Source organism: Quercus lobata, chromosome 2 (genome assembly GCF_001633185.2).
Source record: "Quercus lobata isolate SW786 chromosome 2, ValleyOak3.0 Primary Assembly, whole genome shotgun sequence".
Taxonomy (NCBI): Eukaryota; Viridiplantae; Streptophyta; class Magnoliopsida; order Fagales; family Fagaceae; genus Quercus; species Quercus lobata.
Genome location: NC_044905.1, coordinates 20,165,680 through 20,192,066, shown reverse-complemented (window position 1 = coordinate 20,192,066; position 26,387 = coordinate 20,165,680). Strand labels below are relative to the sequence as shown.

General features: G+C 36.9%; 2 protein-coding genes across 2 annotated transcripts; both read right to left on the bottom strand.

Annotated features, from left to right (window-relative positions):
* Positions 1-13,882: 13,882 nt before the first annotated feature.
* LOC115960841 lies at positions 13,883-14,407 on the bottom strand. The gene has a single exon (XM_031079838.1). It carries the CDS (start codon positions 14,405-14,407, stop codon positions 13,883-13,885), a length of 525 nt encoding a protein of 174 aa, XP_030935698.1.
* A 395-nt stretch (positions 14,408-14,802) lies between these two features.
* Positions 14,803-15,300, bottom strand: LOC115960831. The gene has a single exon (XM_031079826.1). It carries the CDS (start codon positions 15,298-15,300, stop codon positions 14,803-14,805), a length of 498 nt encoding a protein of 165 aa, XP_030935686.1.
* Between the last annotated feature and the right edge of the window lie 11,087 nt (positions 15,301-26,387).

The window sequence follows — 26,387 nt, the reverse complement described above, 5'->3', positions numbered from 1 at the left end:
AGTGGAATTGTGGTGTACTTTTGTGTTAGAACTCATTTCCCTCTCCTATGTGTGTGTGTTTGTTTCTCCAAAAAAAAAGTTACTAAAAACTTCGAAATCTCCCGACATAGACATGGAATGATCTAAGAACTGTTAAATTGATGAATCACTTCTCATGTTCATCATCCCCCAAAAAAAAAACTTTTCATATTTATCACATCAATTTCTAAAATTTATTGTTTCTCCGTATTATGTAGCATTTTAAATGAGGAGGCTGTTTTTTTGCTAAATAAATGAGGAAGTTGAATGCAACTATAACTCACCTATATATTAATTAATGAAATTAAAGAGCAATTGCTTTTATGATGTAAACACTTAAAAAAAAAAAAAAAAAAACTTTATGATGTAAACACCGTTTCTCTTATTTGATGAAATTCAGAAGCTTATTTTAAAAGATAAAATAACTCACCTATTAGTGTTCTATAGCCCAATGTAACTAACATATTTTGACAAATTTTTGTAATTATTTTTGACATTTAAAAAAATTATTTATAAATTGATTAAATTAATAATGATCTACTCTATAAATATTGTAATGACTTTTATTTGTTTTATAACTTTGGTGTTAGTATTGAATTTTTTTTTTTAATTTGTTTTTTGGGTTGTACAAAGGGACATGCAATATGTGTTGTTCCATAGGCAAGAATGAAAATTAATTTTGTGTGATTCAAAATTTTTTTTTTTTTTTTTTTTTTTGACGGAAATGATAGAAGTGATTCAAATATTTAAATGTTGTGAGAATTGCTACCTGACGTGGTTACCAGTTACCACAAGAATCCAATACAAGGAATGTGGAAAAGAAATCCCACTCCACAAGCTAAGGTTGCGAATCTTAAGGTGGAGATTGTCGATAGTTGACCACCTAAGCTAAGAGACTTAGAATGGAGTTGTGAGTTGTCATTTAAATAGTTACCATTAATTTAAATAGTTAAATAGCAACAATTGAAAAAATCATCCATGCAATAGTGGAGCCAAGGTTTCAGGGAGAGCAAGATTAAAAAACAATAGTAAAAGCAAAATTAATCTTAAAATATTGATAAGAATTACAAAAGAAATAAACAATTGTAACAACAAGTACATATTTCATATTATTAAAACAAGATACAAAAATATTCAATTATAGTTACTGTGGGGGGTTTTTTCCCCGCACACTCAGCTCATTGTCCTCTTTGGGGAGCCAAGTCTGCAAGGATTTGTCCTCGTCCCCGAGTGTGGTCTTTGGGATTTTCACCTCTTTGAGGCTTGACACCCTTAGTCCCACATCGGTTAGAGAAGCGCCTCACGCATGCCTTATAAGCCCTTGGAGCAAGGCATGGTGTACCACTCATCACACATGAATGTGGGGGTTTTTTCCCCGCACACTCAGCTCATTTTCCTCTTTGGGGAGCCAAGCCCGCAAGGATTTGTCCTTGTCCCCGAGTGTGGTCTTTGGGATTTTCACCTCTTTGAGGCTTGACACCCTTAGTCCCACATCGGTTATAGAAGCGCCCCACGCATGTGTGATGAGTGGTACAACATGCCTTTAGCTGAGTGTGCGGAAAAAAAACCCCACAGTTACTAACAATCAAAGTAAACAATTAATCTAAATCTAAAGAAAAGTAAGAAATTAATTTAAATTCATTAAATTTAGACATATAATTTGATTCCTTAAAATAAATTGAGAAAATAAATCAATCTAAAAGTGTTGAGAGTATAGCAATATATTTGCAAAATTATATACACGTCTCATTGTCTTGGTTGCTTTTAAAAAATATTTAGAATTCAAACATTACTTTCTATACGTATTGTTCTAGGTATTCAAAATTTGGGTTTATAACAGAAACAAGAAATTTATACGGTGAAAGAGTCAATAGAAAAAAAAAAAAAAAAAAAAAAAAAGACACTGGATTCTTTAGGGTTTTAGTACTGTAAAAGGACATTAAGTAGTTTTTTGTGTGTATAATTTGGGACCCACTAATGGAATTTCCATACAATAATGTAAAAAAAAATTTTACAATAAATTTTACAACTATTGAAATAGTTAACTGTGAAGTGTGAAAATATAAAAATAAAGTAGTGGGTCCATAAGTGTTGATTGTGTTCTCCATTCACAAATAATCATTTTTGCAATCATAAAATTTATTGTTAAAGGGTTGTATTTATAAAATTTTATAATTATCATAAGAAAAGGAAAAAAAAAAAAAAAGAAAAAAAAAGTACGGTAAACTGTAGAGAGGTTGATCAAACTAAACTACTTAATGATAAATGCTATTTTGAAAATAAACGACAGATGATAAATGCTATTTAAGAGTAGTGAATTGGGTGAAATAGTGATATAATTTTCAGTCAGCGTGAGGAAAGCTTCTTTTCCTTTATTTTTCTTTGGTGTAGGTTATTTCTTAACAGTGGGAGTGCTTCCTCTTTTTATTTTTTGAACAATTATAGTGGTAAGTTATGATGAAAACTGTGAACTTTATTGTGTTTTATAATTTTTCTTTATTTTTAGGCAGGGCAAACTACTTGAATATATATCGTATTGTAAGTAATTGAAGGTGTCTTTGGATGAGTTAAGGGGGCAATTTTGCCCCTTGCTGTCCTGCATTTTTATTTAGTTTTAGTTACATAATTTTTAAAAAAACTTATGTTATTTATTTAAATAATATATATAAATAATTTTATAATTTTTTACGAAATAAGTTAAAAAAGGTAATTCAAAATTTGACCAATTACAAATTTTTTGAAAAGTAGCTCTTATTGATACATGAAAAGAATACATGAATTGTTTGAAAAATTACAAAAATCACGTGGCATAAAATCAATCAGTCCACCAAACACCCCATTTTTCATTCAACCGAAAAAAAAATATCATCACTTCAAATATCCTTGTTACTTCGACAAGACAGGAACACAAACTTACAAACTTCTAAGTATTAACCCCAAAATAAGAAATTATCGTTCGGTCACTGATAACTTGCAATACGTAAATAATTCCATTAATAACAGGAGTATTGATTAATTGTATGATTAGTATCCCAGTATCCCTGAACTCTTGGAGCGTGGCCTCCACGTCATTCCATGATAGAGTGACCAAAACCGGCTGCAGCCGGTAAAGATAAGAAGAAACAGAAGCATCGCGAGTCGAGACTCGAGAGTAGACTAGAGAAGAGAGGGGGGGACCATGATTTACGTCGCTACTCTCTCCGCCACTCGCGGGACAAAGACACTAAGACACGCGTCCAGCCCTGGTCGCTTGGACCACTAGTGGGGACCGGTTTGAAGCACGCGCCACATTAGCGAATCACAGCCGTCCACGCGGAGAAACGACACAGGTTGGGACCACCTGGAATTTTGACTTCTCTGACAGCCGCCGGCTTAATCAATGTGAACTGTTGGTGGTCCCCCTAGGGCCCACAGGAGAAAAGAGAGAGAGAGAGAGAGATTGTGTGGTTTTTATGGCTGGTCCCCTCCGGTGGTACCCATTGGCTATTAGTGATTTGTAAAGACTAAAGAATTGTATGAATGGATGAATGTGTGCGCTCCTTCCCATATTTATTTCTCTTTTTAGAGACCCTGCCGTCACCCAAACCGCAGAGCAGCTCAGTAAAAGGGCTTACGTAACTAATTTCCTACTATTAGATCCTGTCTTTCTCGCCCCCTTGCTAGATTTCCGAGAAATCGTCGTCATGAATTCATGGGTCATGGTAATAAATGTTTATATTTTATAGGGCAATTGTTAATAATAAATTATAAATAATATTAACTAATACTTTTAAGTCATTAATTAATATATATTTTTTTTTTTCATAAAGTTATATCAAAAAAATTTCTAAAATAAATTATTAATTAATTTTTTAAGGACACTCGTTAGCATAACTCATAAATTCTATTTTAAAAATTTTAATATCATTTTCATGGAAAATATAAAAAAATTGTCAGAACAATTAATTATTTTATTATTTTCTTATAAAATGTTTCTAAAAATAGTTCTTAAATTAATGTCATTGGAACATTCGGTAACATTTTCTTTAATTTTATCCCATATATAGTTTAGATCTTTAAATGTTAATTGTGTATATAGAAAATATGTGTACATATTCTTCTCCCACAACTTTTATCACAATTTTAATGTTATTGAATATAAATGGTGGAAAAATAATTAATAAATCCGTGTAAAAGTGATAAATAACTATTCATAATTTGTGATTTAAGAAGTATGATAAATATTGCAATTTAGGAAATTCTTGTATAAATTCTTCTTTCTTTTCTTTTTCTTTTTGGCACTCTTTCATAAACTCTATCTACTCCTTTCTCTGTGTTTTTTTCTTAGAATAATTTCTACTTCTTTCAAGTAAGAAGGGAACCATACCATTCCCATACTTTGAATTTAATTTTTAACATAATTTTAAATAGACATCGAGTAACTAGATTGCAGTAGCACTCACATCACTGCTTGTATAATAGAAAAGGTGTCACAATTTAGCTAATGAAATCTAAAATTCATCCACATCAATTTATGTAAAGTTGTGTAAAAATACATGATTGTAACAGATACCGTGAAAAGTTACATTAACACTATTCATTTTGCATTTAGTATTTTATTCTTTCTTTACGTATTCCAAGGGTTAAGGAAGAGAGTGAATAATGGTTGTTGTGTATAAGAAAGAGAAATTATAAGGACTGGTTTTGAGTCCCTAGCCCAAAAGATGGATGGACTCAAGCCGAAAACAATGAATTTGTAGAGAGTGGGTTGAAAGACTGTGCTAAAATGAGTTTGACAAGAAACAAAGTGGGTTCAAATGACAAGAACAAGAAGATAGATTGATTTAAACTAAAGAAAATCGTCATCGGCACAATCCAAGCAGATTAGTTCTTATATACTTCTCACAAGTTTGATTACAAATTTGGTTCCTGATTGTTACAGTGTTCTCTCTTGATTTCTCGATCCCTTCTCCATGGAGGGCCTCCTCCATTATATAGTTCTCTTTAGACGATCTTGGCCCTCCATTTGTTGATCATCCAAGTCACTACTTGAGTGCTCATCCCATCGGACATCCTCTCAGGCCCTCTGTGCGTTGGGATAGCCGATACAGTACTGCTTAGGGGTCCTCTCCACATTAATGCAACCAGAAAGTTAGCTGCAGAATATTCAATGCGGTGGTAGCAGCTTTCTCCTTAGATATTTTAGGACTCCCCCCCTATCCTATGTTTTTATAATGCTTATCCGTATCAACAGAATTTCTTGGAACGTTCCCTTGGACGATAGACCACCCTTTCGAACCTCAACTTTGGTTAGCCGAGGAGACATTCGTCCTCGGACCACCCTCATGGGCTCTTATGACCAAAACTAACTTCTTCATCTACCAACATGGATTCTTAAGAAGGTGTTTACCCATCCTCAGACTATTCCTGTCCTCGGATTGGGCCCCCGGCTCAATATGTGTGCATCCCTGAGCCTATCACCCTTACAATAACCCCTTGAAATTATTTTTTTTTGGCTCCTCGAGGAGAAAGGAGGATTTTGATGTCACTGTAGTTGCTTTGTGCTCATCGTATTCCACCTCTGACTGCGAAGACGCCTTTTTAACTACCCAAGGCACGCTCCTGGTGCTTAGGCATTCGAGACGCGTCTTCATTAAATTTTTACGACTCCCTATCCCCCACGTTCTACGGCATGATGCGAATCCAACGGCTGAAGATTTTGCTGGGAACCGAGTGGGAATTTTCCCACTTCTAACTCCCTCCTTGATATAAATACCACTCAAATCAATCACTCACCTCACTTTAGCATTCATTTTGTTTTAGCGCATATACTTTGAACTTGCAAAATTTCCCAACTCACTCATGCCCTTACAAATACCAAAAGCCTGTCCGAGGACACTTTTATTCTTTTTGTAAGTCTTCCTAAACCTTTACTCTTTGTTTTTCTATACACTTTTCTTTTCTTTATCTTTTCCTCCTCGGCTCTTTTTCCTTCTCTTTATCTTCTTAATCCCTCTAAACTTTCCTTAGGAATGGGTAGATTCACCCCTTTAGTAGATTCTAAGGAGGGTTTAGAGAACTTTAGGACTCAGTATAGGATCCCTCCGGGAGTAGCCATTAGGTACTGTAAAGAGGGGCAGTGGCACGAAGATAGGCAAGAGGGAAAAGTAGTAATCCTGATTATTGCTTTTATAGAAGGAGGGATGAGAATCCTCATGGATACAGTTATTAGGGACTACCTTAAAGCCCATAGATTAGCTCCCACCCAGTGTGCACCCAACATGTTCATAATTTTAGGTAGTATAGATGCCCTTAATGAGAGAATGGGCTTAAACCTCACACACCACGACGTCAATTGGGTTTACAACCTTCATCACTTAAAGGGGCAGGGGTATTACCTAAAATCTAGTTACTTCGAGGTAAGGCTTATCCAATGCCTCCTCGATTCCAATAAAGGCCTAAATAAGTATTTCTTGATCGTATCAAGGGAATGGCACGATGGCCTCCCTTGTCCGACAAGAGAGGGGAAACCAAGTGGGGCTCTAGGTCTAGGTTTACAATTTCTAAGTTGCTTCCTTTTCTTTTTCCTTTGTTTGTGTTTGTACCTGAAAATTCCTTTGACTTGAGTTGTCCTTTACTAATGATGTTTTTTGTTTCTTTTGATGGTTTTGCAGATAAGAGAGCTGCCGTTCCCAACTTTAGTCTGGTGAACCAACAAAGCTCGGACAAAATCTTGAAGGCTGAGCTGTTTGTCCACATAGACGAACAACTAAGGGCTGCCCACTTGATCTTGGATTACATTCCAATTTCCAAGACTTTCCAGTCGCCAAGGTGTGTAATCAAGGCAAAGGACCCGCGTTTGCAATGAATCAGTGTTGCTGCTCCAAGGTTCCTCATCACTGGTCCAATCCTAGAAGGCACACTTACCATCGATCCGATACCAGAAGGCATTCCAAAGGTCGCCCTACCACCACAACATGTAGCTACCACCACAACATGTAGCCGAGGAGGGAACTTCTTCTCATTGTGCCATCATAAAGGAAGAAGAAAAAGAAGAAGAAGTAGTAGAAGTGTCCGATTCTGAGGACGAGTTCGACGTCTTCAACCAAATTTTGTCCCCAGAAGCTTCACCTGGTGACCTCGGCTCTCCTTCCTCAGCCCAATCCAGCCCTCACTAAGAAGCTGCTAACACCTCAAACAAAATGGGGATACAACGCAAGCAAAGATCTACCCTTCAAGAATTGTTGGAATCCCAACCTAGGGGACACGCACCTAGGAAGGCATTCCAGATCAAGCTTCCCACTCTTCCACCCACGAACCCCTCAAAGCTAATCTAGTTAATCATAAGAGGAAGAGGGAGGACAAAGGCAAGGAAGTGGTAGAAACTGGGAGGACCCAACCTTTCCAAGAGATTGAGCCTCAAAGGGGGCCCAAGTAGCCCAAAGAGATGCAAACGAGGTCAGCCAACAAAGGAGAAAGGAGGGGTGACCACCGAGCTGCAGCCCTAGCTTGGGCCCCACGCATGGAGCTGGATAGAGCTCCTCTTCTCAGTGATGCCTCCATCTGGGATTTCATGACTGGGTATGTTGATGATGCGATAGAGCACTCCTTGCTGCTGCCTAAGGACATGGCTGACCGTAGATCCATAAGGCAGCATGAGATCTTCCTCGGCTTGAAGAGGGACCTGGCTATGGTAAGTCTTTTTTTTTTTAATTGTACTTCTCTTCCCTTCCGAGCCATCTAAGCCATATTTAGGGCCGAGGAGATGGTGAACTATTACTATCGAAAGATGAAGGAAGAAGAGGGGGGAAGAATAGCAGCTGTGTACACCTTCCACATGGCCGAGAAGAGTAACCAAGAGCTCAAGAGCAAGTTGTTGGAGGAGGAGGAGAGGGAAAGGAAAAGTGTTGCAGCTACCTTGGACAATGTTGAGAGGCAAGCTGAAGGCCAACGGGTGCTTCTTTGTAATGCCGAGGACCAGTCAGCCGCCTCCAAAGAGCAGATGATTGCCTTGAAGAAAAAGTTTGAGGAGGTCAAAAAAGCCAAGGATCAAGGTAGAGAAGGCCCCGAGAGGAGGCAAAGAAAGCCAGGGAGGAAGCCAAGCAGCAAAGGTATGACATCGAAGTGGCTGAGATTGAGGAAGCCCTTAGGGCCGAGGTCTCGAGGGTATGTAGGAACTACTGCCTCCAAGTATGGAATGAAGCTCTCAACCAAGCTGAGGTTGAGGCTTCATCTGTACTTAGGAAAATAGAGAGTGTCTACTACCCTCTAGCCATTCATACCTCCTCCTCCAGTAGCTCCAAGGCAGACACCCTTCCCAAGGTTGCAAATCCCGAGAAGAGCAACCTCAATGAGGTCCCTCCATCCTATGGCAGCCCTCCAAAAGCAGCCGAGCAGCCTGGGGTGAATGGAAAGGATGCTAAGGTGACTAAAGGAGTGGCCTCTAATGCCACCAAGCCCCCAGCTGCTCCCCAAGATCCTACCAAAGACAAGGAGGCACCCAGGATGGAGATTGTCCTTGCCAGTCTTCCAATATTTGCCAAAGGTGACCCCAAAGGAACAGATTAGGGACCTCGGAGGCTGCCGTTTCCCAGTCCAAGGCCCCGCCCCAAGGAAAAATTGTAATAAAAAAGAAGTAGACTTTAGTATAGCTTTTTCTTCTTATTTTTCTTTTTTTTTGTTTTGTTTGCAACTTCTACTTTGGTTTTCAAAGTTTGTAACCAAGCTGCCCCTTTTTGTACTCAATCTACCTTGCTTTAAGGCTTTAATTAATGAAAGTTATGCATATATATTTTTTTTTCTTCCTATGATTCTCGTACTGGTGTTGATATAATATCTCTCTTAGCTAACACTTAGTAAACGTAGTAATGAGGTAAAACTCTTCTTATTAACCTGCATAAGTAACAGAAAAACTATCCTATCTCATATGGTCAGCAGCAAGACAAATTAAATCCACTAAGTCCATCACCTTGGCAAAGCATAATTTTAACTTTAAGGACATACACAGTAATGTAGCACACATACAAGCTTAAACTTACCATGTTCTCTACTCATTAGCAAGTTTAAAGGACCATAGGGATAACCAATTCTCAAACAAATACAGGTATGCCTGTAAATGCTTTAAGTGATGCTTATGAGCATCCATTTGAGCCTTCTATCACAGTGAAAACCATTGTTGTTTAGAGTGGCTGATCGTTTTTGACATTCAAGTAATCAATAAGAAGCACTAATTTACCTTAAGTATGTAGTCTGAGGAGTCTGAAACAACTAAGGTTTTGCCCTAACACTTGGTAAAATGATAGGAAGTATTAATTTACCCAAAGTATGTAGTTTGAGGAGCCAGGCATAGCTGAGATTCTATTTAATATTTAGATGGATGTCAGGGAGTATTAATTTACCTAAAGCATGTGGTCCAAGAAACCAGACATAACTATGGTTCTGTTTAATACTCAGAAAAATAACTTAACATATCAACTTACCTAAAGTATGTGGTCTGAGGAGCCAAGCATGACCAAAGTTCTATTTGATACTTAGAAAAATGTCATTAAGTATTAATTTACCAAAAGTATGTGATCCGAGAAACCAGGCATAGCTAAGGTTCTGTTTAATACTCAGAAAAATAATTTAACATATCAATTTACCAAAAGTATGTGGTCTGAGGAGTTAGGCATGACCAAGATTCTGTTTGATACTCAAAAAGATGTCATTAAATATTAATTTACCCAAAGTATGTGGTCCAAGGAACCAGGCATAGTTAATATTTTGTTTAATGCTCAGAAAAGTAACTTAACATATTAATTTACTCAAGATATGTGGTTCGAGGAGCAATGCATGACCAAGGTTCTGTTTGATACTTAGAAAGATGTCATTAAGTATTAATTTACCCAAAGTATGTGGTCCAAGAAATCAAGCATAGATAAGGTTCTGTTTAATACTCATAAAAATAACTTAACATATCAATTTATCCAAGGTATGTGGTCCGAGGAGCCAAACATGACCAAGGTTCTGTTTGATACTTAAAAAGATGTCATTAAGTATTAATTTACCCAAAGTATGTGGTCTGAGGAACCAGACATAGTTAAGGTTCTGTTTAATACTTAGAAAAATAACTTAACATATCAATTTATCTAAGGTATGTGGTTCGAGAAGTCAAGCATGAAAGGTTCTGTTTGATACTTAGAATGACAATAATATGAAGCTCAACAGATAATGTAATAAAAGAGAATGTGACAAGGAGGAATTTCATTAATAATAATACATTTTCAGTTTATTTACATTCCAGGGGTGTCGTACAGCATTCTCATCTAGGTCTTCAAGATGGTACGCACCTATTCCAGCCATCGAGGTGATGCGATATGACCCTTCCCAGTTGGGCCCCAACTTTCCCCATGCTGGGTTCTTTGCAGTACCTAGAACCTTTCTTAACACCAAGTCTCCAGGCACCAGTGGCCTTAGCTTCATGTTAGCATCATACCCTTACTTAAGCTTGTGTTGATAATAGGCTAATTGGACCATGGCATTTTCTCTTCGCTCTTCAATTAAGTCTAGGCTCTTTCCTAACAACTCGTCATTGTTGCTCAGAGTAAAAGAACTAGTTCTTAGTGTTGGGAATCCAGTCTCCAGAGAGATAACAGCCTCGGCTCCATAAGTCATTGAAAATGGGGTTTCCCCAATGGACCTTCGAGATGTAGTCCAGTATGTCCAAAGGACATGTGGCAACTTTTCCACCCATTTTCCCTTTGCATCGTCAAGCCTTTTTTCGAACCCACTCACTATGACCTTATTGAATGCTTCAGCCTGTCCATTCCCCTGTTGATATGCCAGGGTGGAATATCTATTTATTATGCCCAAGTCACAACAATACCTCCTGAAAGCTTTGCTATCGAACTGAAGACCGTTGTCCGAGATGAGGGCACGAGGGATTCCAAACTAAGTGACAATATTTTTCCAAACAAATCTCTTGGCATCCACATCCCTGATATTTGCCAATGGTTCAGCTTCAACTCACTTGGTGAAGTAATCAGTACCGACCAACAAATACCTCTTATTCCCTACTACCTTAGGGAAATGATCTATAATGTCCAAGCCCTATTGAGCAAAAGGCCATGGGCTGGACAGAGGATTTAGGACTTCTCCTAGTTGATGAATGTTTGGTGCAAATTTTTGGCACTAGTCACACTTCTTCAGATACTCTTATGCTTCCCTTTGCATATTTGACCACCAATAGCCTTGAGTGAAGGCCCTGTGAGATAAAGATCTGCCTCCTATGTGGCTTCCACAAATCCCTTCATGTAATTCTTCTAGGAGTAGCTCAACTGCTTTGAGGTGTATGCATAGCAGATACGGGCCAGAAAAAGATCTCTTGTACAATTTTTAGTCCTCGGACAACCAAAACCGAGGAGTTTTACTCCGTACCTTGTCGGCCTCGAACTTACTTTCGGGCAAGATATCTTCCTTAAGGAATAGCACAATTGAGTCCATCCAGCTAGGACCCACCCTTATTTGATGAACATGAACCCAATCTCCCCCTACCTTAGTAGGTTTACACAAGTTCTCCACAAGAATCACCCGAGGTAAATTTTGTGCCGAGGATGTTGCCAACATGGCAAGAGAGTCAACATGTGAATTTCTACTTCTAAGGATTTGTGACAAATTAAAAGACTCAAATCCAGACTGTAAGTGTTTTACCTGATTCAAATATTCCTGCATTCTGAGATCTCTGGCTTCCAAATCCCCTTGAACTTGGCCCACAACAAGCCTTGAATCAGAGAAGATTTCCACTACTTTTTCACCCATTTTCTAAACCATGGTCATCCCTATTAACAAAGCTTCATACTCAGCCTCATTATTTGTGGCCGAGAAGCCCAACTCAAGGATTTCTTAATTGTGATCCTCTCTAGAGATATCAGAACTAGTCCCACTCCAGATCCTCTGTGGTTCACAATACCATCAACGTATACCTTCCAGGACAAAAGTTCCTATAAAGAGATTGCATCAACCAATTTTTCATCCATGTTCTGCTTCTCTACTCTCTCTTTGAATGGGGTTTCAGCAAACTCAGCTACCAGATTAGCGAGTACCTAACCCTTGACAGAGATGCGAGGCATGTACTTGATATCAAAGGCCTCTAGGATCGTACCCCACTTGGCAATCCTCCCTGTGTAATCAGCACTCCAAAGTAGAGATCTAAATAGGAGCTGGGTTAGGACGACAACGGTGCACAATTAGAAATAGTGGGGAAGCTTACGTGTAACATGCACCACTGCCAAAATGACCTTCTCCAGTGGTAGGTAACGGACATTAGCCTCATGTAGTGACTTACTCACATAATAAACTGGCCTCTACACACCACTATCAACCCGTACCAACACTAAGCTTACCATATGGGAAGCCATTACGATGTAGGCAAACAAAACCTCATCCACCTTAGGCCTGGACATAATGGGGGGATGAGATAGATATTCCTTCAACTGCTGGAAGGCTAAAACACACTCCTCGGTCCATTCAAATCCCTTCCACTTGTTTAACAACTGGAAGAAAGGTCTACACCTGCCTGCTGATCGAGAAATGAATCGATTTAAAGCAGCAGTCATCCCTTTAGCTTCTGGACCTCTTTGGGATTCCGAAGTGGTTGTAAATTGTTGATTGCTTTAAACTTGTCAGGGTTGACTTTAATTCCATGGTGAGTAACCATGTACCCCAAGAACTTCCCTGATTCGACCCCAAAAGAACACTTAGAAGCATTGAGTCGCAGCTTATTCAAGGTCCTTAACGTGCTTAGATTCCAACTTACTCTTGACCACCATGTCATCTATATAAATCTCAATGTTTTTCCCTAACTGTGGCTCAAACATCCTGGTCATCATCCTCCGATAGGTGGACCCCGTATTTTTCAGACCAAAGGGCATTACCTTGTAGTGGTAATTCCCAGTAGAAGTGACAAAAACTGTTTTCTCCTGATCATTCAAGGCTAAAGGTATCTAATGGTACCCTTGAAAGGCATCCAAAAAGCTCATCCTAGGATGACCTATAGTTACGTCCATTAGCTGATCAATTCGAGGCATGGGGAAGGGGTACTTTGGACAAGCCTTGTTCAAGTCTGTGAAGTCTACACACACTCACCACTTTCCACTTTTCTTCTTCACCACTACGGTGTTGGCCAACCACTCAGGGTAAAAAACTTCCTTAATAGCCCCAGCCTGCTTGAACTTCATCACCTCTTCTTTGACAACATCAGAATGATCCTTAGATGATTGCCGAGGTGGTTACTTTTTGGGGGTGACAAATGAATTGACATTCAAATTATGGAAGATAAAGCTCAGATCCACCCCCGGAGCTTCGTAAGCACTCCACGCGAACACATCAATATTCCTCCTGAGAAATTCTATCAGCTCTTCCTTTTCCTGAGGAGGCAGCTGAGCTCCAACTTGAAAAAACTTCTCCGGATCATCATCCACAACAATTTTCTCCAAATCCTCACATTTCGCCTCCTAGGCTGGCTCATTGACAGGTAACATCGGAGGATTTGGCTGCTATAAGCCCCCCTCAGCAGAGGCCGAGGACTTAGCCGTAGGCTGACGCATAATTGCAACCACGAGGCACTGTCTAGCCATGGATTGACTCCCCACAAGCTCCTTAATCCAGTCCCCTGATGGATACTTCACTTTCAAATGCAAAGTTGAAGAAACGGCCTTTAGGGCATGAAGCCAAGGTCTGGCCACAATGGCCAAGTAGGGAGAGTATGCGTCCACCACAATGAAGTCCACTTCAACCACCTCTGTACCCGCCTGCACGGGCAACCTAATTTGACCCCTTAGGATGACAACCTTCCCATCAAAACTCACCAAAGGCGAATCATAGGCTGTCAAATCTTCAAACTTTAAGTTCAGCCCTCTATACAAGCCATGGATTGACTCCCCACAAGCTCCTCAATCCGGTCCCCTGATGGATACTTCACTTTCAAAAGCAGAGTTGAAGAAACGGTCCCTAGGGCATGAAGCCAGGGTCTAGTCACAATGGCCGTGTAGGGAAAGTATGCGTCCACCACAATGAAGTCCACTTCGACCACCTCGAAACCCGCCTGCATAGGCAACCTAATCTGACCCCTTGAGTTGACAACCTTCCCATTAAAACTCACCAAAGGCAAATCATAAGCTGTCAGATTTTCAAGCTTTAAGTTCAGCCCTCTGTACAAGTCAGGGTACATAATCTTTACACTGCTGCCCTGATCTACCATCACCCTCTTCACATCATACCCTTCTATTCTTAGGATGACCACTAAAGCATCATCGTGTGGCCGGATGGTTCCAATCTTGTCTTCGTTCGAAAAACTTAGCGACGGTTGAATCTCCACTCTAGCCCTCTTTGGCTTAGAATTAGAGTCCTCGGCTAGTAGCCGAGCTACAACCATCACCCTAGAAGGATAAGAACCAGTTCTTCCAGGTGTAGCAAAGATGACACTAATTGTGCCTAACGAGGGCCTTGAAAAGCGTTCCTCTGTGCCCTTAACCTCAATTAGTCTCCTTACCCATTAGGCCGATACAAAAACTGTTGTAACCTACCCTCCCTGATTAGTTGCTCCAGATGGTTCCATAGAGTTCTGCAGTCCTCGGTGGTATGCCCCCACTCTTGGTGGTATTGGCAATAAAGGCTTTGGTTACGCCTCAAGGGATCTCCTCCCATTTTGTTTGGCCATTTGAAGTAGGGCTCATTCTTGATCTTCTCTAAGACTTTATGCATTGGTTCTCGAAACATAGTGTTAACCACCTAAGGAGCCGTAGAACTAGATTGTCCCGTAAAATCCCTTCAGGGTTTGTTATTGTTGTATTTGTCTGACCTAAAATCCCTCCTCTCCTGAGGGATAACCTTACCCTTCCCCTTGCCTTGCTGTTGGTCTTCCTCGACCCCCTTGTACTCGTCAATGCAATCCATAAGCCGACGAACACTCCTTACCGGCTTTTTGGTCAAGGATTTTCTCAAATCATACTCAGTAGGCAATCCGACCTTGAATGTCCTTATAGCCACGTCATCAAAGTCCCCATCAATATCATTGAACATCTCCCAGTACCTGTCCGAGTACGTTTTCAAGGTCTCACCTTCTCGCATGGACATGGACAAAAGAGAATCTAAAGGTCGAAAAACCTTACTACACGTAATAAAACGAGACCCAAACGCTCGAGTGAGCTCCTTGAAGGAGTCAATAAAACCTACACCTAGACCATAAAACCACCTCATCGCTACAGGCCCCAAGCTGGACGGAAATACCTTATACATCAAGGTCTCATTCTTGGAGTGTACAGTCATTCTCTAGTTGAAATGACTTACGTGCTCCACAGGGTCCGTGCGACCATTGTACATGGTGAATATGGGCTAAGTGAATCGCCGAGGAAGCCTCCCTTCCTCAATCCTGCGTGTGAAAGGTGACCTTGAAATTTGTTTTAGTGCTTTGCTCATCGCATCATTCCCCAAGCCTTTAGAAGATGAGCTTATGTTTCTGTGCTCATGGTAGTAGTCCTCATCATACGAGAAAGACTCACTGGGAGGAGTCCTTGATTTCGGCCTATAACTACCATCCTCTTCATCGTTAGAAGAGAAATAAAAAATGAAGGGAGTTCACCTTCTCTGTTCATGGTGCAACTTCCTCTTTAAATGATTAATCTTCTGCTGTATGGCTTTGGTATTTTTCTCATGAGAGAGGTGGCTAACACCCTGAGAATGGCTCCTACTAGTATGGGTAGTATGCACACTCCCCTCTCGGTCCCTTCTTTGCTCAAGGTTGACAAAATGATCTTCACGTTGGGACCCCATAGATTCTGCCTGGTGTGAACCTGGATCTTCCATAGTCGAACGTCAGACTCACTATAACACCAGAAATTCTCATAGACGACGCCATTTGTAAGGACCGGATTTGAATCCCTAGCCCAAAAGATGGATGGACTCAAGCCCAAAACAATGAATTTGTAGAGTGGGTTGGAAAACTGGGCTAAAATGAGTTGGACAACAAACAAAGTGGGTTCAAATGACAAGAATAGGAAGATAGATTGATTTAAACTAAAGAAAATTGTCCTCAGCACAGTTCGAAGAGATTAGTTCTTATATACTTCTCACAAGTTTAATTACAAATTAGGTTCCTGATTGCTACAGTGTTTCTCTCTTGATTTCTCAATCCTTTCTCCATGAAGGGTCTCCTCCATTATATACTTCTCTTTAGACGATCTTGGCCCTCCATTTGTTGACTATCCAAGCCACTACTTAAGTGCTTGTCCCATTAGACACCCTCTCAGGCTCTCTATGCGTTGGGATAGCCAATGCAGCACTGTTCAAGGGTCCTCTCCACATTACTGCAGTCAGAAAGTTAGCTGCAGAGCATTCAATGCGATGGTAGTAGCTTTCTCCTTAGATATTTAGGACTCTCCCCTATCCTATATTTCTGTAATGCTTATCTGTATCAACAGAATTTCCTGGAACGTTCCCCTTAACGACAAACCACCCCTTAGGACCTCGGCTTTGGTTAGCCGAGGAGACATTTGTCCTCGGACCACCCTCATGGGCTCTTATGACCAAAACTAACTTCTTCATTTACCAACACAGATTATTAGGAAGGTGTTTACCCGTCCTCAGACTATTCCTTTCCTCGGATTGGGTCCCCGGCCCAATATGTGTGCATCCTTGGGCCTATCACCCCTACAAAAATAATTAAGAAAAATTAAGAAAAAATGATATTTTAATGAAATATAGTGTAAAATAGATAATATAATGTGAGATGTTTTGAAAAGTAAGTATGTAAAATAGAATAAATAAGTTTTTATTCTAAAATGACCAGAGATCTCTGCATGAACTAATGCGAATGCTCTAAAGTTTTTTATTTTTTATTTTTTATATAAGATATAAATTTTACCCTAACCTAATCTAAATGTATATGTGTGAAGTTCCCTCCTGGAGACTTAAACCCCGACCCTTGCCCTCCTACACCCCACAAGCACTTATACTTGTAGAGTGACCATCGCACCAAATGTGTGCGGTGGTGAATGCTCTAAAGTTGATGTAGAGTATGACTTGATGGCACTTTAATGTTGTTCTTTGTTTGTTTGTATTTTTTGTTTTATCGTCCAAGGTGGTAAGGTTTGTTGTTTGTCATATATTACATTTTATTAAAATCTTTCCTTATGGGTTTTAGATTTTATTAAAAATATATATATATATATATATATATCATAATGGGTTTGACCATCCATAATGATTATGATTACATTGCCCAATGAACAACACTACTGAATCATGTAACTTTTCCCTCCAAACTAATTTTAAAAATAAAAAACAAAAATGATTCAACCTAGTAGATGACAGTTGCAATAACTATTTATGAATACTTTTAGTCACGTGATTTTTTTTAATAAATATGTAACTTGTTGAAATAATATAAATTGATAATTTTATAACTGCGACAAAATGGATTGGAGTAGATTTCACCAAAATAGATTTGAACGAAATTTTTGACTTTATTATTATTATTGGAGAAGAACTTTATTGAATTTAGGCATCCTTCAAAAGAATTATATATATATATTGGCTGTATTGGTCAAAAATTTATGGTTGAATTCAATTGAAGAACTTTTTTTTTCTGGATAAGAATTGAAGAACTTAATATACAACACCTAATAAATTGGTCTTAAGTTTTGCCTTTTTCCCACAATATTGATCATAGTGCATAATTTTTTTTTTTTTTTTTTAGATATAGGTAAAGTTATTTATGGATGTAATCTTGCCTTTTTCTTAGTCATCTCCAACCTTTTTTTTGTTTTTAAATAGAGAATGATTATTTGAAGGTAAATATTTTTTTAATGTTAGGACATATGTAATTCACTTGTTAGGAACATATGTCACTATTTTATGTAATTGACTTATCCTTTGATAAAACGCACTTTACTTGTATTTGGGTAGATCTAGAATGTGTTTAATACTTCAAGAAACTTTGTTTCAAGATCAAGTGTTAAAGTCATGCGAGTCTGTCCAAGAAACAAGTTGAAAAGTGATTGTCATTAAAACTCGACAGCTAGCCATCTATCAAGCTTAAAGAGTTGTTCAGCCCCGTGGCTCAACAACAATTCGACATATAGGGTATCTGTCGAGGTTTATGAAAAACAGATCAGTTCTGTTTTGACTCCAATCCGTGTTTATGTGTTTGGGCCTTCTTTTCTCACAACCCTGGACATATAAAAGAATTATTTTAAGGGCCATCAAAGAGTTCACAAGTTGCACAAGTGTTGAGCAAAAGCTTGTTCAAGCAAATTGTGACCGGAAACAAAATTTGCCCTAGTTCATCATTCTTGTGAAGAAGTTGCTGTGTTTGTGCACCGTAGGATTTTGTGACCAATCATCTTCTTGATCTTCATCATTGCGATAAACTAAAAAACTTTGCAGCCAACAACCTTCTCTAGTTGGTGATTGAAGTCGCGTATTGGGATTCGCGCAATTGGTTAGTCACGTACTGGGAGCTGTACATTGAAAGGAGAAATTGTCACTACAGAACAAGTCTAATTAGGTATTGGGATAAGGGTTCAACTGTAAGTTGGTATAAGGTACTGGGATTCCTTTACTTGTAACCACTTGTTGTGATAATAGTGGAATTTCGGGAGTAGTGACCTTAAAATCACCTGGTGGGATTTTTGCCGTGTTGGTTTTCCCCATTCGTAAATAAATCACCGTGTCAATTTATTTTCCGCTACATACTTAATTTAATTGGTGATTTGTTTGTGCTACCACACGTTTGCATATTAATTAACTTAATTAATTCACTTGGTTAAATTAATTGGTTAATTTATCACAATAGCTCAATTCATTTTTGGCCTATCATTTAATAATATATATATATATATATATTTATATATATTGTCACTTCACTTACAACAAATTTTTGTTTCGATTAATTGGACTTTGCCCTCCTAAACTATGGGGTCAAGTTCAATCCTCCTACTAAACTATAAAACCTAACAATCAACTATTGTGAAAAATTAAGTAGAAAAATGAGAAGTTTGAGGAAAAAATTACCATTTAGAAAAAAGTCAATATTGGTCAACGGTCAATCAATGTTGGTCAATGGCACTCAACGATTAGTCTGTGAAGTATGTAAAAGCGCAAATAGAGAAATTACTATTAGGGGTGTGTTTGGATACTGCTTATTTGTTGAAAATTGAAAACTTATTATTGAAAACATTATAGCAAAATAATTTTTAAAGATGTGAATAATACTGTGGGACCTAAATTTACTTAAAAATCTATGTTTTGCTGATTTTTGTGAGTCCGTAAATAGTACCCCTGGGATCCACTAAATAAATGCAGACACACAGATTAGGCAAAACGCCCAATCCAAACGCACGCTAGGAATTGTGTTATGGAGTTTATTTATGTTGGAGATCAGTAATATCTATTTTCTGGAAAAAAAATTTCACTCTATTGGACTTATTCATCCTTAACCACCAAATAAAAATCCATTAAGTTGCATTTTCCACCATACCAAATACTAAAAATTGTAAATATTTTTTAGTTGAACTAACTGAAACTTACAATGAAATAACTAAATAAAAAACAAACTAAAGTTAAAGGTCTTAAATGAAAAAAAAAAAAAAAAAAAAAAAAAAAACTATTTTGAGGAAAATTCCTCCAATCAACCAGATTGCCATTGATAAAACTATCCATGTGAGCTTTTAGTCACATGATCATATGACTTATTTAAATTATACATATATAATTAATGAGTTTTCACGTAACAGGTTAGAGTAAATTCTTCCAAACCAATTTGGAGAAAAACCTTGTATAAAATAATTAAGAGTCTAAATTAAAAATAAATCAAATTAAACAAAATAGATTATAATCCTATGAATTAAGATTCAGAGTAATAGATAGGTTATATCATAGAGTCCAATTAGTTTCAAGGGCCGAGATAACTTTTAATCTCAGCCCTTAGGTTATGTCATAGAGTCCAATTAGTTCCAATGGTTGAAATTAAAATTTAATTTCTTAACTGCTAATCTCAACACATGAAGCCAATTGCACCTAATTTGAAACCATAATCCTATAGCCAGCTAAAAAAACTAATGAGAATGAATACAACCCAAAATTTTCCAAAATTTAGGAACCAAAAGTCATTTTGCTTGCTCTATAACAAGCTCACTAATGCCTCAACACACACACACACACACACACACACACACACACACACATATATATATACACCCACATACATATTTGGTTTGCTACAATAACTAAGTAACATTACTAAGTACTGTAGCAAAGTGAAATAATATTTAGCAACTTTTTCTTATGCCATCCAACAGTCAAATCTCTCTCTTTCTCTCTCTCTTATCCAAAAACCCGTTGTTGCTTGCTCCATCCAAGAAATCACATATACTTGATGACAACGACTAGTGGATCAAACCGATGGTGCCAACAATTAGTGGCCCAATAATAGAATTTTAAATGGAAACCCTTGATATTAGGAGGGTGAATTAAACTCCTAGATTAGAGTATAGTTAGCTGAAAATTAAGCTAATTTCTTGTCAATTCTATTCTACCCTCCTCTAATCCTCCTCCCTTGTCCTCCAACCAAACTAGCCATAAGAAAGTGATTCTCAAGATTCTTTATCGAGATAGTCACTCGTATTGGTAGACAAGTTAGTTTGACCTCCCTCATTCTTTTTTTACGCTAAATTACCTCTAAACAGGGACAGATCCAAGATTTCAGGCTAGAGGGGGCCGGAATATAAGCAAAAAAATTAAATGAAAATAAAAAAAATACTCCAAATAGGAATTGTAGGGGTATTGGGAAGCTTTGTATCTTTGTATATATTGAACCTGGGGCCCAATCCGAGGACAAAAGGTCGTCCGAGGAGAAGTAAACATTGTTAAGGGAATCCGTGTTAGTAAAAGAGAAAGTTAGTTTTGGTCATAAGGGCCCAGGAGGATGGGCCGAGGATGAATGCCTCCTCAGCTAACCAAAACCGAGGTCCAAAGAGATGGTTTGTTGTCTGGAGGAACGTTCCAGGAAATTCTGTTGGTACGGATAAGCATTACAGGAACATAGGACAGAGGGGGAGTCCTAAAATATCTAAGGAGAAAACTGCTATCACCACATTAAATGTTCTGCAACTAACTTTCTGACCGCATTAATGTGGAGGTGATACCTGAACAGTGGTTTTCAGCCTTACAGCTACTACATAAAGACTTCAAGAAGGTGTTGATGGGACAAGTGTCAACATCAACCATCTGGCCTGCATGTGGAGGGTACAGACGAAAGGTGGAGAGAGTATAAAAGAAAAAGGAGGCAATGAGAGAGAGAGATCGAGAAATCAAGAGATAAACACTGTAGCAATCAGGAAACAAACTTGTAATCAAACTTAAGAAAAATATATAAGAACTGATCTCCTTGGACTGTGCCGATGACGATTTTCTTTAGTTTAAATCAATCTATCTTTCCATTCTTGTCATTTGAACCCACTTTATTTGTCATCCAACTCATTTTAGCCTAGTTTTCCAACCCACTCTCTACAAATTCATTGTTTTGGGTTTTTTGGACCTAAGTCCATCCATCATTTGGACTAGGAACCAAATCCGGTCCTTATAGGAATCTATATAGTATTAATAAATTATAAATGCACAAAATCATTATTTCTTAATACATTAAAATGCAATCATCTACCAACAAAGACAATAATAATAATGTTGTTTTTTAATACTAGACTAGTTAGGATTTTTATTTTTATTTTTTGAAGTTAGAGCATTCACAATAGTGGTGCTAAAAAATTTAGCTTTTAGTACCTCAAAAAACTACTTTATCTATTTTATCACCTCATTTTACAATATACTCAATATCAAATGTTCAATTTTATTACCACTTCATTTAAAATAATATAAATAATTCATTAAAATAATAAAGGAAGGGAGAGAATTTGAGTTTTTTAATTGAAGGAAGAGAGATAATCTTAACAACTTGCTACAGTCAACTGGTATTTATATCAGTTTACTGTAGTTACAAAAAATTTAGCTTTAGTTTCTCCAATAACACATGGTTTTTTGGTAGTAATATAGTTTTGTTCCCTAAAATACAATCACCATTATGAAGGCTTTTATTGTTTTTATTAAGTTTTTGAATTGGATAGTTGCTAGTTGGAGTAGGCTAGCTAGGCTAATTGGAGAGGAGGGAGGCTAAGGTATTGAAAGGAGGATTCAACTACCAAAAAAAAATATTGGGTCAGGGGGGCTCAGGCCTCCACTGGGTCCATCCCTACCTCTTAGGGTGTGTTTGTTTGGAGGTGAAATAGAGTGGATAGAAAATGGAAATGAAAAATTTTTTGGAATGTATTTGGTTGAGTGAGGAGGAAGGAAAATAAATAGTGGAACCCAGATGTTTTCTCTCTAAACCCACCAAAAAGTTGTCTCTCCAAAATGGAAAGAAAACTGAAGAGAGAAATAGGGCATTACTTTTAGACGATGCCCATGTACAATTGCACTTTCACCCATGTTACTTTTCTTCACACTTTTTTTTCTTTTCTTTTTTTCCTACGTTGCCTGCCTTTTTTTTCTTCTTTTTTTTTTACTTTTGATTTATTGGGCAGCTTGTCCAGTATTCTTTTGTGTTTTTTTTAAAAAAATAAATATATTTAGATGTGTTTTTTTTTTTATGGACATGATTTTTATTTTTTTAATAAATTTAGTTAATTGATTTTTTTTTTTGGTTGTTTATCACTTTTTTGGTTTTAATTGGGCATTATTTTTACAAGGATATATGTGTAAATTTATACAAACTAATTTTTTCCATCCCTCCATTTTTCCACTCCCAACCAAACAAAAATGAGGAAAATTAAAAAAAAAAAATTTATATCCTCCCACTTTTCCATCATCTCACCATTTTTTATCCTCTCACTTTTTCACCCCTCCAACCAAACAGACCTTAAAGGTTGAGCTAGGAAGTGTAACAAAGTTTGTTCATACCAGTCATCAAGTTGTACAATAAAAAAACTGTCAAAGAAACAATATAGCTTTTTTTCGGTGCTGAATCTATTCATCAAGTTGTACAATAAAAAAACTGTCAAAGAAACAATAGACCTATGGTTTAAGCAAACTGTGTGCAATAGCTGCAATTAATGAAAGAGTGGATTCTTAGTCTTAATTGTAATGCCGACTAGCAATATTACTATATTCTACTATAGTATCCCACTAACAATTCTCATAATAATAAGCAGTGAGTGAACCTTTTTCAATGCCGACGGACGACATCTCTACAGTTTTATAGACTTTCTCGACGTGGAAAGACAAAATATCTACAGATTCGTGTGGATGGTTAGCTGTGTGACACTTGTCAAAAAACAAAAACATAAAAAAAAGAATCCAGTGAGACGTGCAATTCGTGGGTGAACGAATCAAATCGTGCCACGCATTCCCTTAGTACGACAACGGTGGGCCCACACGTTTTACACGGGAGCCAAACAGAGGAGCCCGCATGTTGTCCGCTTTGATACACTTTTTGTGTTTTTACTGATCATTAAAATAAATAATAAACAAATAAAAAAGAGATTATGGTTAAAAAGAATATTTAGCAGGTTGATTATAATAATAATTGGGGGTTTGTATTTGGTAGGTTGGGGTTTAGTTATAATATAAACTTGGGGTCCACCTAATTATGTAGAAAAACAAGGATATCATACTATGGGAGTGGGAAAAAGTCTTATCTAAGGTTTTTGCCACCGTGTCTTTGTCTTCTTAGAATTTTGTTGATAATGTCTTCATAGATGCCGACTCTTAATTAAAGTAAATTAAATGTCCACTTTGGGCTTGAGTGGGAGCTTTTAATGTTTCATGCATGGGTCAAAAGACTCGAGATTTTATGTGCTGGACAATGTTCTCCTTTGTGGAAGCATTCATACTCATATATTTTTTTTTTTTTTTTTGTGTTGATACGTTGTACGAAGAAGGAATAAAGGTAGAGATATAAAATTCCAATCTTAGTTCAGGTTTATTTATATTATCTTAATCTAAATTCATTGAATTAAGGCTGCAATTCAAAGATAAAAAAAAGGATTAAGGCTTATTTGCAGTATAAGTAAAATGATCTTAACCTATAGCAATGTTATTAGTAGTACATGCAATGCAATGTACTTCTTTCTTTATAATTTTATAGTTACAGTTTACAATAATATGAGGAGAGGTTTTTTTCCAGTTTTCCTAATAGAAAAAAAGTAGATTATGTTACTGAGTTAGGACTCTTGGATTTATATATTATATATGTACCATTCATTTGATTTAGTAATTTCTTTTTCTTCTTCATTTCCACATAACCTTCTCCCCAAAAAAAAAAAAAAAAGTATGTATAGCCGTATAGGTTACAAAAAATTTAAGTATTTATAAATTAAGAAAATCTTAAGTACACATGTATGTCTATACATATGAGTGGGTAAAGTAGTTATGTTTATAACAACCTAAATCCTAACTAAAATTTAAGAGCGTTTTCACTAGGTAGAACCTTTGAATGGAATATAAGGTTTTCATGAGATTGATCTTTCTCTGCCATCTAAACAGGAATACCTTTGTTTAAAAGAATATTTTTAGTGTAAAACGTCTCAAATTCAAGTAGATTGTGTTCACCAAGAAATTATTTAAAATTGGATCTTGATTTATTTGAGATTGTTTCTTTTAATCATAATCAAAGATGTCGTAAATGGTGCATGCTCACATGACTTAGTAGACTTGTTTTGCTCCTTCGGTGACTCTGACTAGCTTCTTGCATAATGGTTTTGGCCTTCAGGAAGGTTGGTGAGAGAGGAGGAATTTTTTGGTATAAATTTATGAATAATATATATTTTTTAAGTATAACTTTTATAAAAAAAAAGTCTAAAGTTATTTATTTCTCATAGTTGATATTTAAGTTGTATATACCAAGTAGTTAATTTAATTTGAATATTCATAAAATTATAAAATATATAGTTAAACAATAAAGGATAAACAAATCAAGATGTTATTATTTTTTTTATGTACTTGTCTAATGTCTAAATCATTGTTGATTAAGGCTAAAAAAATCATATCTTTTTGTCAATATTGACATGAATTTGTCAAATGTAATATACCTTTTATAATACTCATATTGCGTTATAAAATACTTAATTAATATTTAAAATAATTTTTATATATTATACTCTTTAAAATGACCGTGCAAGGAATATAATATATAAAAAAGAGAGGAAAAAAAAACCTCATCATACTTTATTTATTCATCACTAAGAAAAATTTCCTGGCTCCATTGCCTTCCCCACTGCATATAAAGGAAGTGACTGTAAATTATCATATACCAAATTTCGTACATGAAAATGTGTTTATGATTGCATTCTGATCCCCCCCCCCCCCCCCTTACTTTGTGTGACTATTTTTAATTTTTGATTAATAAAGTTATTCACTAGTTCTCACATCTTCTTTATGATCTGAATGAAGTACAACCTTCACCAGCTGGTACACTTAAACTTAATCTTCCTACCCAAACTTTTCTGCCGCTCGATTCTTCATTCTCATTTTCAAACTAGGATTATTATGGTCAAATGCTAGCTAGTAGAATCCATTTAGTGATGATGAGTATTAGAAGAGGAATATCAGGTAGGTTTGATGCTTTGCCTACTCAGTATCCAAATCTCGCAGTAGGTGTTGATAGGTGTTCGGTTTATATATATATATATATATATATATACAATGTCTATGCACACAATTGGCCAGCCAACCTTCTCTAATCTGTACTCATTGCTCCCATTGTCTTCCTTATAGACTTTAACAAAAGTGTTTCGTTTGGCATTGTTGTAGGAACTAGAATTTTTAACTGTGTAGAGTTTTAATAATAAAACCTTATTATATAGAGATTTTACTGAAGATCGTTCTTTAATATTTCAAGTGTTTAGCAAATTACAATTAACATTAATATAGAGTTCTAAATTTAAAAAACACAAACGGTGAATTATAGAGTTCTGTTTTCTCTTAAAGTATCTACTACTAAAGATTTGCAATTAAAACGTGACTTTCTATAACAATATCAAACAGCCACTTAAAACCCTTTAACAAAATTGTCAAGCATTTGATAATTTCGGCAAAATAAGAGTTTTAGACAGCTAAAACTACTTTTCTAGACTACCAGATACACCCTTATATTTGTTTCTTCTGCCCCCCAAAAAAAACAAATCAATCTTTTAAAAAATGAGGACCTTCATGGTTAATTAGTAGTACCACAAGACTCATCCTCAGAACAGCCCATCTGGCATCTATTAGCATGTAAAGCTTCTAGCTAGGTCTTATGTAAATATTTTCTATGATTGGGCTGGCTAAGCTGTACCTTGAACCTTCTGCAATTGTATAAAACAAAA